This window comes from Prionailurus viverrinus, chromosome F2 (assembly GCF_022837055.1).
Source record: "Prionailurus viverrinus isolate Anna chromosome F2, UM_Priviv_1.0, whole genome shotgun sequence".
Taxonomy (NCBI): domain Eukaryota; kingdom Metazoa; phylum Chordata; class Mammalia; order Carnivora; family Felidae; genus Prionailurus; species Prionailurus viverrinus.
In genome coordinates, this window is record NC_062578.1 from 30,284,101 (window position 1) to 30,298,901 (window position 14,801).

The 14,801-nt window shown below is 37.9% G+C and overlaps 1 protein-coding gene across 7 annotated transcripts in view; it reads right to left on the minus strand.

Moving 5' to 3' along the window:
* The window catches only part of IMPA1 (inositol monophosphatase 1), a 36,641-nt gene that overhangs the window by 14,938 nt on the left and 6,902 nt on the right, over nucleotides 1-14,801 (minus strand). For 6 of the 7 annotated variants that reach the window (XM_047842239.1, XM_047842242.1, XM_047842241.1 and 3 more), the window contains 4 exons: nucleotides 13,663-13,767; nucleotides 11,849-11,894; nucleotides 9,476-9,584; nucleotides 8,057-8,165 (listed from right to left, as the gene is read on the minus strand). In XM_047842239.1, the coding sequence (XP_047698195.1) occupies nucleotides 8,057-8,165; nucleotides 9,476-9,584; nucleotides 11,849-11,894; nucleotides 13,663-13,767 (369 nt within the window). The remainder of the gene's footprint in view (nucleotides 1-8,056; nucleotides 8,166-9,475; nucleotides 9,585-11,848; nucleotides 11,895-13,662; nucleotides 13,768-14,801) is intronic. The other variant, XM_047842243.1, reaches the window with a different exon arrangement.

Genomic DNA, 14,801 nt, shown 5'->3' on the forward strand with positions numbered 1-14,801 from the left:
ATGCTATGAAACTCAAAATCAACCACAAGAAAAAATTTGGAAAGATAACAAATACTTGGAGACTCAAGAACATCCTACTAAAGAATGAATGGGCCAACCAAGAAGTTAAAGAGGATAATAAAAAGTATATGGAAGCCAATGAAAATGATAACACCACAACCCAAAACCTCTGGGACGCAGCAAAGGGGATCATAAGAGGAAAGTATATAGCAATCTAGGCCTCCCTAAAGAAGGAAGAAAGATCACAGATATACAACGTAACCTTATGCCTTAAGGAGCTGGAAAAAGAACAGCAAATAAAACCCCAAAACAGCAGAAGACAAGAAATAATAAAGATTAGAGCAGAAATTAATGCTATCAAAACCAAAAAAAAAAAACCACCAAAAACCAGATCAATGAAACCAAAAGCTGGTTCTCTGAAAGAATTAACAAAATTGATAAGCCACTAGCCAGTTTGATCAAGAAGAAAAAGGAAAGGACCCAAATAAATAAAATCAAGAATGAAAGAGGAGAGAGCACAGCCAACACAGCAGAAATAAAAATAATAAGAGAATATTATGAGCAATTATATGCCAATAAAATGGGCAATCTGGAAGAAATGGAGAAATTCCTAGAAACAAATACACTACCAAAACTGAAACAGGAAGAAATAGAAAATTTGAACAGACCCATAACCAGTAAGGAAATCAAATTAGCAATCAAAAATCTGCCAAAAAACAAGAGTCCAGGGCCAGATAGCTTTCAGGGAAATTCTACCAAACATTTAAGGAAGAGTTAACACCTATTCTCTTGAAGGTGTTCCAAAAAAATAGAAATGGAAGGAAAACTTCCAAACTCTTTCTATGAAGCCAGCATTACCTTGATTCCAAAACCAGAAACCCCACTAAAAAGGAGAACTATAGACCAATTTCCCTGACGAAATGGATGCAAAAACCCTCAACAAGATATTATTAGCCAACTGGATCCAACAATACATTAAAAACATTATTCACCACGACCCAGCGGGATTTATACCTAGGATGTAGGGCTGGTTCAATATCCGCAAAACAATCAATGTGATCCATCACATCAATAAAAGAAAGGACAAGAACCATATGATCCTCTCAATAGATGCAGAGAAAGCATTTGACAAAATACAGCATCCTTTCTTGATAAAAACCCTCAAGAAGGTAGGGATAGAAGGAGCATACCTCAAGATCATAAAAGCCATATATGAACGACCCAATGCTAATATCATCCTCAATGGGGAAAAACTGAGAGCTTTCCCCTTAAGGTCAGGAACAAGACAGAGATGTCCACTCTCTCCACTGTTATTCAACATAGTATTACAAGTCTTAGCCTCTACAATCAGACAACACAAAGAAATAAAAAGCATCCAAATCAGCCAGGAGGAGGTCAAATTTTCACTCTTCACAGACAACATGATACTCTATATGGAAAACCCAAAAGATTCCACACAAAAAACTGCTAGAACTGATTCATGAATTCAGCAAATTTGCAGGATATAAAATCAACGCACAGAAAATGGTTGCAATCCTATACACCAACAATGAAGCGACAGAGAAATCAAGGAATTGATCCCATTTACTGTTGCACCAAAAACCATAAAATACCTAGGAATAAATCTAACCAAAGAGGTGAAAAATCTATACACTGAAAACTATAGAAAGCTTATGAAAGAAATTGAAGAAGACACAAAAAATAGAAAAAGATCCCATGCTTCTGGATAGGAAGAACAAATATTGTTAACATGTCAACACTACCCAAAACAATCTACATATTCAAAGCAATCCCTATCAAAATAACACCAGCATTCTTCACAGAACTAGAACAAATAATCCTAAAATTTGTATGGAACCAGAAAGGACCCCGAATAGCCAAAGCAATCTTGAAAAAGAAAACCAAAGCAGGAGGCATCACAATCCCAGACTTCAAGCTATACTACACAGCTGTAATCATCAAGACAGTATGGTACTGGCACAAGAACAGACACTCAGATCAATAGAACAGAATAGAGAACCCAGAAATGGACCCACAAACATGTGGCCAACTAATCTTTGACAAAGCAGGAAAAAATATCCAATGGAATAAAGACAGTCTCTTCAGCAAGTGGTGCTGGGAAACTGGACAGCGACGTGCAGAAGACTAAACCTGGACCACTTTCTTCCACCATACACAAAAATAAACTCAAAATGGATGAAAGACCTCAATGTAAGACAGGAAGCCATCAAAATCCTCAAGGAAAGCAGGCAAAAACTTCTTTGATCTTGGCTACAGCAACTTCTTACTTAACACATCTCCGGAGGCAAGGGAAACAAAAGCAAAAATGAAGTACTGGGACCTCATCAAGATAAAAAGCTTCTGCACAGCGAAGGAAACAAACAGCAAAACTAAAGGGCAACCAACAGAATGGGAGAAGATATTTGCAAATGACATATCAGATAAAGGGTTAGTATCTAAAATCTATAAAGAACTTATCAAACTCAACACCCAAAAAACAAATAATCCAGTGAAGAAATGTTCAGGGGACATGAATAGACACTTCTCCAAAGAAGAAATCCAGATGGCCAACCGACGCATGAAAAAATGCTCAACATCACTCATCAACAAGGAAATACAAATCAAAACCACAATGAGATACCACCTCACACCTGTCAGAATGGCTCACATTAACAACTCAGGCAACAACAGATGTTGGTGAGGATGCAGAGAAAGAGGATCTCTTTTGCATTGCTGGTGGGAATGCAAGCTGGTGCAGCCACTCTGGAAAACAGTATGGAGGTTCCTTAAAAAATTAGAAGTAGAACTACCCTATGACCCAGCAATTAATTTCACTACTAGGCATTTATCCAAGGGATACAGGTGTGCTGTTTTGAAGAGACACATGCACCCCCATGTTTATAGCAGCACTATCAACAATAGCCAAAGTATGGAAAGAGCCCAAATGTCCATCGATGGATGTATGGATAAAGAAGTGGTGTATATATATATACAATGGAATATCACTCGGCAATCAAAAAGAATGAAATCTTGCCATTTGCAACTACATGGATGGAGCTGGAGGGTATCATAATAAGCAAAATTAGTCAGAGAAAGACAAAAATCATATGACTTCACTCGTATGAGGACTTTAAGAGACAAAACAGATGAACCTAAGGGAAGGGAAACAAAAATAATAAAAAAACAGGGAGGGGAACAAAACATGAGAGACTCTTAAATGCAGAGAACAAACTGAGGGCTGCTGGAGGGGTTGTGGGAGGGGGGATGCGCTAACTGGGTAAGGTGCATTAAGGAATCTACTCCTGAAATCATTGTTGCACTATATGCTAACTAATTTGGATGTAAATTTAAAAAAATAAAATAATAAAATAAGTTATTAAATGTAAAAAAAATAATTCTGTATCCCATATTTCAAAGTTGCTAAGAAAGTAGATCTTAAAAGTTCTCACTACAAGAAGAAAAAAACTCTATTATGTGATGATAGATATTCACTAGACTTATTGTGGTGGTGATCATTTCACAATATATCCAAATATGAAATCATTATACTGTATACCTGAAATTAAAATAATGTTATATGTCTGGGGTGCCTGAGTGGTTCAGTCAGTTTAGCATCTGACTTCCTCGGCTCAGGTCATGATGTCCTGGTTCATGGGTTGCAGCCCTCCGTCCGGCTCTGTGCTGACAGCTCAGAGCCTGGGGCCTCCTTCTGATTCTGTGTCTCCCTCTCTCTCCGCCCCTCCCCCACTCATGCTCTGTCTCTCTCTCTCTCAAAAAAAAAAAAAAGAAAAGAAAAGAAAAGAAAGGAATGTTATATGTCAATTATAGCTCAAGAAAAATTTTAAGAAAAGTGCCACCCCTTTTAGACTAGGAAGTGAAGGAAAAGAATTAGTGAAAAATTAAGGATCCTACAGAAATAAAAGTGAAACATAGGCCAACCCCCAACCCCCACCACAACTTAATAGATTATCATAAAAGAAACTGCACAGAAGGGCAGAACTGGGAATAAAAAGTTCTGAAATCAGGAACCCTGATCACAAAATGAACAGAAATAGAAAAAAAGGAGACCACATCCATACAGAACTACTATAAAATATCAGACATTTGCTAATGAAAGTGTTTGGTTTTTGGGGCGCCTGGGTGGCGCAGTCAGTTAAGTGTCCGACTTCAGCCAGGTCACGATCTTGCGGTCCGTGGGTTTGAGCCCCGCGTCGGGCTCTGGGCTGATGGCTCGGAGCCTGGAGCCTGTTTCCGATTCTGTGTCTCCCTCTCTCTCTGCCCCTCCCCCGTTCATGCTCTGTCTCTCTCTGTCCCAAAAATAAAATAAACGTTGAAAAAAAAAAATTAAAAAAAAAAAAAGAAAGTGGTTTTTGTTTTTGTTTTTTTTTTTTGCCTGATAAAGTCTCCCCCAAAAAGTCCACAATGAGACTGAAAAAAACTGAAAATGAAATCAATCCAACCTGAATTAAATACCCTCAAAGAAATGTTTGTAAATACGGGGGTGGGGGAGGGAGTTAAATCAGAAATTCAAAAAAACTGCTGTAGAAATGGGGTGGGAAAAGGAAGAGATAAAAGATGCATAAACCTCAGAAAAGAAGATGGGGGAGGGGGGAGACAAAATTGTATCATGAATGAAAAGTAGATAACAAGGTACCCTTAGGAGAACAGATGCCAATAAAAACCTAATGAAGGGCAATGAGGAAAAGCAATAAAGGAAAGAAGTAAAAAGGGTCAGAGAGGAAGTGGTTGAAAAAAATGACACAAAGCAGGTTGAACATTACTACTAGTGTCCTGAAGAAATGAAAACAGAACAGAAAATGAAAATGAGAACTGAATTAGTATTTAAAACTATAATTCAGGGGTGCCTGGGTGGCTCAGTCGGTTGGGCGACCGACTTCGGCTCAGGGCATGATCTCACAGTTTGTGAGTTTGAGCCCCGCGACAAGCTCTGTGCTGACAGCTCAGGGCCTGGGGCCTACTTCGGATTCTGTGTCTCCCCCCTCTCTCTAACCCTCCCCTGCTCACACTCTGTGTCTCTCTTTCTCTCAATAATAAACAAATATAAAAAATTTTTAAAACTATAATTCAAAGATTTTCCTGAATAAAAAAAAGACATGCGTGTACATGTTAAAGGAGAAAACTGCCAGAATGAGCAATTCCAAGATCATTGTACAATTAGAAAGATTAAAAAACAAAAAAGCAAAACAAAACAAAAAGAGCCTCCAAGTAAAACATGAATTAAAAAGCCAAAAAAATTAGAATGGCATCAGATTTCTCAAAAGCAACATACAAAGCAAGGCAACAGTAAAATAGTATTTTCAAGAAATTTAGTCCATACTTTGTTTCTTAAGGATATTACATCCAGCCAAGCTGTTCAAGTTTCAAAGCCACAGAAGAAGAGTTTGGAACGTGCCAGAACTCATGGAACTTTATGCACATGTGCCCTTCCCAAGGAACCCATAAAGGATGAGCTTCATACAATCTTAAGGTGACCGGGAAAACTTTATAAGATGCCTGTAGCAGTCCTTTTGTTAAGTCCAACAAAGAACAAAGACTAAAGGGTAGAATTGAGACTAAACTGTCATATTAACATTTGAACAGGCCCATTTTGTTAAAAGAAAAAAAATTAAATTCATTATAAAACAAAACTCCATTCCAGGCTGTATTCAAGAGACACACTTGAAACAATGATTCAAAAGGGCTACAAATAAAAGTGGACCAACATGTACCAAGCAAATGGCAATAATAGTTAGGAGGCAGAGTTTTCATTTTTGATGTCAAAGTAGACTAAGTCCAAAAGGATGAAACAAAACAAAGGATACTGTAAGTAAAGTTAAAATGACACAAGAAGGTGTAACAGTTATGTATAGGCATCAAATAATACAGCTTCCACCTTATATAAGATAAAAGCTCTAAGAGTTGTAGGAGTGCCTGGGTGGCTCAGTGGGTTACATGTCCAACTCCTGATTTCAGCTCAGGTCATCTCATGGTCGTGAGACAGAGCCCTGCATCGGACTCCCCCTGAGTGTGGAGCCTGCTTCTCTCCCTCCCTCTATTCTCTCCCTCCCTCCCTCCCTCCCTCTCTCTCTCACCCTCCTCTGCTTATGTTCTCTCAAAATAAATCAATAAACATTAAAAAAAAACTTTATGATTTCCAAGGAGAAATACTGAGAAACACACTAATAACAGAAGACTTTAACATATCACTCAGTATGAGACAGGTGAAGTAGAAAAATAAACGTAATAAGGTCAATCCTTAGGCTATATATCAAACATTATACCCTGATAATGGAGCATATACTTTAACTCAGTGCATATGGAACTGTAACAAACATTAATTATAGAATGCACAAAGAAAACATTAGTAAGTTCCATAGCAGATTTGTTACAATGTAACAAAACTACTAAAGTTAAAAAATGAAATTTAAAGAAACTTTCTTTGTAGAAATTTAAGAATAGAACTCTTAAGTGAAAGAGGAAATACAAACAAATTACTGATTTTATGAAAATAATTAGAATGAAACCCTACGTATCAGAATCTACAGAACCATTTAACACAGAGGTAAGACAGAAATTCATAGCCTAGATATTTATATTAATAAAAGTGAAAGAATAAAAGCAAACTCTCTACTTAAAAAGGAACCAAGAAAGGCACAAGGATGAAAATAATAAGGCAGAGAGGAGAAAAACTATAGATCAGATTAATAAATCATAATCCTGGTTCTTTGATAAAACAAAAACAAAAACAAAAACAAAAACAAAAACAAAAAGAGGGGCGCCTGGGTGGCTCAATCGGTTAAGCGTCTGACTTTGGCTCAGGTCATGATCTCGCTGTTCGTGGGTTCGAGCCCCGCATCAGGCTGTATGCTGACAGCTCAGAGCCTGGAGCTTACTTCGGATTCTGTGTCTCCCTCTCTCTCTGCCCCTCCCTCGCTTACGCACTTGCGATTGCTCTCTCTCTCTCTCTCTCTCTCAAAAATAAACATTAAAAAAAAAAAAAAGACAAGCCACGTAAGTACTTTAATCAAGATTTACAAAAACAAAGCACAAATATAAAAAATAAGAAGTGACAAGGGAAGACAACCATCGATACAGAGAAACCAGAAAAAAATTATAAGAGTCTACCTTGTATCCATTCATGCAAATAATTTGAAAACTGAGAGGAAGTGGGTTATTTCTTAGGTTGCGGAAACACTCCAGATTAAAGGTGGCTAACCAGACATAATAACTAAATGTAATGCCTGACCCCAGACTGAATCTTATATTTGTTAAAAAAAAAAAAAAAAAAAAAAGGCTACAAAGGACATTATATCAAGTGACAAAATTAAATACAGATGGTACATCAGATAAAAAATAAATTTATAAAGTCAATAATTGTACTGTGATCATAGAAGAAAATATCTCGCATCAATCTCAAGAAATAAACTGAAGTATTTAGGGGTAAAGAGTCATGATGTAAGTAATTGACCCTAACTTAGTTTGGGGGAAAAAAACTGCATGTATGCATGCGCACGCGCGCGCGCGCACACACACACACACACACACACACACAGAGGGAATGAAAAAATAAAGCAAATAGGGTAAAATGTTAACAACAGGTGAATCTGAGTAAAGGGATTTTTTTTTTAATTATTCCAGCAAATTTTGTCACATATGAAATTGTTCTCAAATAAAAAGGTTTTTTAGTTACATTACAAAATTAGAATTACGGTACTGACCCCAATCCTATTAATAAAAAAATTTAACTTCTAAAAGAAAATTCGAAGTGCCTGGGTGGCTCAGTAGGTTAAGCGCCTGACTTTGGCTCAGGTCATGATCTCACAGTTCATGAGTTTGAGCCCCAAGTCGGGCTCTGTGCTGACAGCTCAGAACCTGGAGCCTGCTTCAGATTCTGTGTATCCCTCTCTCTGCCCCACCCTCACTTGCTCGCATGCACACATGCTTTCTCTCTCTCCCCAAAATGAATGTTAAAAAAAAAAAAAAAAGTTTAAGGAAAATTCATTCTTTAAGATGTTAAATTCTCTGGAACTTCAGGGAATAAATGAAAAGAGCTTACCCATGAATGGGAACACACAAAAGCCTTTCCAGATTAGAAAGAATAATTCTTACAGTCTCTGGTGTTCTAGAAGAGCCAAACTCTGTCACCAAGAGTGATTTGGTAATATCTGAAAGAGAATGTTTTAAATAATCCCTAGAGTTTAATAAGAATTCTGATAAAAAATGTGATACTTATAATTTAGAACAAAATAGGACATTTTTATCCCTCTTCCTGGTTGTATCAAATTTCTAAGCCTTGAAGTATTTAAAATTCTGATAAATTTATTATCCTCAAAGTGGTTGTTTTATAATCATCAAAAGAATCTGCTTCTTAGATCATCCCCCAAAAGTGTAGAATATAACCAATTTGCTTGCATGCATGGTATCTTTCGTGGGAAACAAGCGAATACCTTAAATATTTAAAAAGTAAAACTTGGGGAAATTTAAATATAGATTTGAAATAAAACAAAAGTTAAGTGGTGGCTGACCTCCATTTACTAACTTGACAGCTTATCCAATGTTTTCTGTGCCCTCTTTGAAACAACATGACTGAAGCTCATGACACACGCAACCCTCTTGGCTAACAGGCTCCCTCGTGTACCCTACGCGTCATCTCCTCCCACCAGTGGAGACGGACGCTTACCAGCTTGTTCCGAATGTGTTTACTGTTGTTTCCTCTAATACCACATAAGCTAATTAAAAACTATATTACTTTGATTCTAAGATGCACTTTTTTCACGTTAACATCTTGAAAAATCAGGACGCATCTTCCAATCTTTGGGGTCTTCGAGTTCAATCAACTAAACTGAACTAAAAGTGAACTAAATGAGCTAAAAATCTGCTCTCAAATTAAGTGTCTGAGGAGAAAGATTACACAGGTGGAGGGGGATTCTGAAGCATCTAAGTTCTTGCTGCACCTTAAAGAACCACAGGTGCACGCTGGGAAATGCTGGACACGGTTTATGGAAAAAAGGGGACACTCCCGCCTCAATGAGCCGTCACATGAAAGACAAAACGCCGATCATCAAGGTCATGTCATTTTTAATGATTCCCAACTGTAACAGACTTATTCTCCCACATTTATGGTCTGACAACTGGCCCCAGTGGCATCAGATCAGAGGAATTTGACAAAGAATTTGAGATGCAGTGGCTGAAACAATGAGCCGTGAACTCCATGGCGGCGGGGAGCCCTTCTTATTTATCTTCCTATCCCAGCACTTAGCAAGCTGCTGGGGCTGAAGGGGTGTTTCTGGACTATACTTGAGATCCTTGCTCCTACTACCACATTCAAAACTGCAGTGGAAATTAAGAAGTAATAGGAAAGTATACACAATTTATGAATCTGTTAACAACTGAGTGAACTCTACATGTTAACTCAAAAAATTCAAAACACATGTATGGAATATCAATCACATCAAAAATCAGACGATAAACCTACCTTCTTGTTGTGAAACCTGTAGTTTTTGACCATTACAAAAGGCTCCCTTTCCTTTCCTGCCGGTATACATCTTATCCTCCAGGCAACTGTATACAACTCCAAATTCCATCTGCAGAAGGAAAGAAGTTTCCTTTACCAAACCTGAGTGTTTTTCATCATCAAATGAGTACTTTTTCTAAGGCAGTGACAATAAAAAAAAAAAAATCAGGTATGCTAAGAATGTGTTCAAATAACTACTGTGGGATACTTAATGCTAATTTCCAGCTTAAACAGAGGAAAGAGGTCATCAGACTTGAATCCTTGACTCTTGTCCCATCTATTTCTCAATTTAAGAGCACCCGCCTTGACCTCCTGCCCTCCTGCCTCAGATAAAGACAAGTTATTTCCTACTTTCTAAGGTGAGTACTTCTTCTGTATTATGATTCCTACCCTCTCTCAAGCTTCTCTGAAAAACTCTTTCATCAACTGATTCTTCTTCTCTCAGATTTCCATGCTGGTGTACTTTCACACTCAATTTCTACCTCCCTTGCACAACTTTCAAAATGTTATCTTCTCCTTTTCTCTTCACCGCTAAAGGGCAGTCTATACTTTGCTTCTCCTGTTCTTCTAGTAAGAAAAATTACAATTTGGCTTCTGCCCTAAACATGCACTCTCCTCAAACTTCTTGCAAAGAAATTACCCATGAGCTCCTATTGACCAAATGCCTTCCCTGAAGAACTGCAGCCTGCTGACAATTATCCACACTTCTTCATTACTTAATCCAGCACCTCCAGGTTTCTGGCAGTACTCTTAGTCCTACTTCACTCACTAATCTATCTTGGGGTCAGTTTTTTAAGGACGTTGTTCTGTGTCCAACCCTTAAAAGTGATGTGGCTCAGGATTTGCTCATTCTTCCATTTCTTCCATTTCCCTTTTAGCTCTCTATATTCTTGTAAGTTCGTTCTTTCCAGTCTATAAATTCAACTACCACTTTTAACTTTGGCCTGTGCCACTTATAACCCCATTATCAGAGGTAGGAAGCCAGGTTTGAGTTAGTCTTGCAGCAGCCTCAGCCCGAGGTCAAAAATCACTCATTACCTGATCACACCTCATTCCTTCCCCGTGTGTCTCCCTCTGCAAATTTTATCTTGAAAGTACTTCTTGATTTTGGCATTTCCTCAGCCATCCTCACTGCCCCATCTTAGTTCAGAATCACCCTTTGCACCCCTCTGGTATGATCTCTACATTGCTGGAATATCTGTCACTCTGTACTTTAAAACCTCTATTGGTTTCCTACTGCCTTAAAACAAAACCCAAATGTTCTGGCACAGACAGGCCACAGTGCCTCACAACAAAATCACAACTAACTCACCTCATCGATTCTGCTCCTGCCACTTTCAGAGTTTCATTCACAATGAGCATCTTGTTCCCCACACACATCATGCTCTTCTCCAAGCTGTTCCGACTCAAATGCTTTCCTCCTTTTCTTATCTGGCAAACTCCTAAGTTGCTAAGACCAAACTCACATGACTGACTTCTAAGACCCCTTCTGTTTACGAAGGCGTCCCCAAACCACTCTAGGCATAATTGGATATACCCTCTTCATGTTCTCACAGCCTTTTTTCATAGTCCCAGCACATATTTATCTGTTTACACATCTAACTTTTGCACAAAGTGTGAGCTAGTTCAGTGGCAGGGACAGCACACAGCCCAGGGCCAATTATATGCTCAAGGCTCCTTTAGCTTCTTTTGGATGTTCTCACGAATTAACACACCTTGTGCCTAAGATGCGTTTTTATTTTCACAGACTTCTTGACTCTCTTGTATACATGCTGGTCAAATTTATCACAAGCTCCTTGAAGAAGATGTTAGTACATATCACTGTTTGATCAAATAGCCAAACAAGGAAACATAATAGTTAGAGATTATATTCTACTGCGTCTTAGATATAGCAAGTAATTGAGTTCCTGAACACACTCGGCATTTTCCAACCATGCTTTGGCCCCTGCCGCTTTCTGGTCTTTCCAAGTCTCCCTTCACTGACGCCTAGTAAGGCATTCCTAGCTCCAATCCTACCACTTCTGTTAAGCATTTAGATCACAACACCCATCACATCTGACTCTATCACAATAGATCATGGTGATTAAACACTGAATTGTATTTCAGTTACTTGCGAGGTTTTTTTCAATTCTTGCTTCTCAGAAGACATTAAATTTTTATTCTTACTGGAAAAGGTATCATGCCAACTTTAAGAGTTCTGTAGTGTATTTTGAAATAGTGCAGCTATGTAAATTGAATGTAGAGACAAACCTAAATTTATTACAAAGACACATTTACTCTTTCTCAGAAAATGAGAGCAAGGCATTTTACCAATCATACATTTAAACAGCATACCTTTTTATTTACAGTAAAGCCAATTGAAACAGCTACAAAAGGAAACCTTGAAAAAAAACACACACACATATACGTATTTATCAAGATAAGTATTACTTTCAATAAACATGTTCTTTCATAACATAATTGACTACATACTTTTTCATATAGTCTCATCCCTCCTCCCCCAGAACAGTGTGAGTAGTATGTAATCTTTGTGTAAATAGTGAGGGGAGAGGTGTATACATACATACATACATATACATACATACAGGATGCTTCTATAGGCATGAAACAACTCTGAAAGAATTCCCAAGAATGTGGCAACAGCGGCCACCTCCAGAAACTGGTCCTGAGAAACTGGGGTCAGAAGTGGGAAGGACACCTTGCACTGCCTGCCATTTTAGATCTCTGGAATCTCATATGTCATGAATATAGTAACTATATAAAATAATTTTTCCAAAAATAAAAACAAATTCAAAAAAATTTTAATTGACCATGGTTAAAAAAAAGTCTTTTTTGGTCATTTCTCCCACAGAGGACCTATAAACATAGGTATTAAATTGTACAGAATAAACCGTTTCTTGTCTTTAACACCAAATTTGGAGCTTCACATCTGAAAAGTAAACTGTTAACCACAGTTATTGCTGTGGCTGCATGAGGGTTTTGAACACATAGGTTGTAATTTCTACTCCAGAATCAAGATGAAGAAAATATGAAAAAATGTGTTCAACTATTGAAAGTAAAAAGTTTAAGAAATATTTGAGTTTTCATTGTAACAAAAATGGGATCGTAGCATATACCCTCTGTATTATAGTCTTCTATAGGTTATATCACAACATCTTTCCATGTTAACACTCCACATACAGATTTGAAATCTTAGCTTTACAGACTTTAACAATTCTGAATTAGTAAACATATGTATACCTACATGGCAACTCCAAATATAACATCTATGTAAGTCCACCAAACTAGACTACCCATTTTAACGGTCACTGGCAATACTCTCGGGCTCTCTTTCAGTGCTAATATACAGAGATGCAGACTTACTTTGTGCCAGGCACTATACTAAGTTCAAAGTACTACTCACTGAATCTCAAGAACAAACAGTTCTTTGAGGCAGGTACCATTAATATGCCCATTTTATACATTAAACAACACCAACAACAACTGAAACTTAGGAAGATTAAATAGCTTGCCCAAGGTCACAAAGCCTATAAAAGAGCATATGGGGGCACCTGGGTGGCTTAGTCAGTTAAGCATCCAACTCTTGATTTCAGCACAGGTCATGATCTCAGTTTGTGGGATGGAGCTCTGCATTGGGCTCCATGCTGTCAGCTTGAGATTCTCTCCTTCCTCTCTCTCTGCCCCTCCCCCTGCTCATGCGTATACATGCACACACTCTCTCAAAATAAATAAACTTAAAAAAAAGGCATCTGGACTCAAACCCAAGGCTGTTGATCATGCAACCCATGCTCAATAGTTTTCTCTCCTGGATTGAACCCACTCTATATAGACAACATTTTATATGACCCCCACCCCCCCATACTGATCCCACTAGCTCCTTAATCTCAAAGCAGCAATGTTACTTGCTTACATTTTATATGGCTCCAATAGTGAGAAAAAGAATGGTGAACAGGGCACTTCACTGCACAAGTCCATGACATGAATATTTTGTCACCTCTTCCATATCTGATGAAAATTCTGCATAATACATTTCACTCTACAAATTATACAATTCTCTAAAGCATCGAGGTCTGTGAACAGAATATTCTAAAGGTCCATTCAGTTAGTATACAAACAGTAATTACAGTATTAACATTTTAAAAACATACCTATGGACAAAATTAGTTGTTCCATCAATAGGGTCAATGATCCATGTAGGGCTGTCGGTTAAGACACTTTTTTCCCCAGCTGCCACAGATTCCTCACCAATGAAACTAAAACCAAGAATGAAAAATTCAAAATCTTTATACTGCTTTCAACAATTTTCAAACTTTTACATTTCCTTAGATTCAGAGACGACTAGAATACATAACAAAAGTCCATGTACCACTTTTCTATTGTTGTTCCTTCTTCCTTCAGACCGGTAAAATGAGAAAACTTTATTTCTCCTGGAACAAAGTCATGTGAAAAATAAAATTCAAAATTCTCAGATGGAATACCAGGAAAAACAAAGGTACACACATGTGTACGCACACACATTTCTCGCAGATGAGGACTTATTAAGGAAATGTGGTTTTAAAAATAAATCCACAAGTTCTCTTACGCTCTTCTAAGAGGAGAACCTAACCACCCCTCGCCCTGAGTGTGAATTTGAATTGAGTGACTCCCTTCTAACCAACAGAACAAAGCAGCAGTTATAATATGCAACTCTGAAGACTCATTCACCAAATGGTACTGTGGTTTCTATCTTATTTATTTTCTCCCTCTCTCGCCTTCCCTCTCTTGCTCCAGGGCAGGGGAGGCAGCCACCATGTTATAAGGTGCGCTATGGAGAGGCCCACATGGCAAGGAACTAAGGAAAGCTGCTAGTAGACAATCCATGAGGAACTGAAGTCACCAACAATCACATAAGGGAACTTATCCTTTGGCCCTAGGCGAGTCTTGAAATGCCTGCAGCCCTGACCGACAGTTTCACTCTAACTTTATGAGACCCTGACCAGAAGCATGCAGCCAAGCTACTCCCATATTACCGACTCTAGCAAACTCAGATAATAAATGCTTGTCTAGAGCCCCAAAGTTTTTAGGGTAATTAATGCAGCAATAGGTAACATAGAGATCATTAAATAAGTCAATGAGAAAGCAAATTACCCACCAAAATTACTGTGTCTGCATGCCTTCCTTAAGCATGCTATGTAATAAATCCCAGGTGAATTTTGTAAATGGTGTCTGAGTTCATTGGCTTTTTTTTCCCTTTATTGATTATTTTATTTCCTTTATTCAATACTGAACTGTCCTATAATTATGGTTT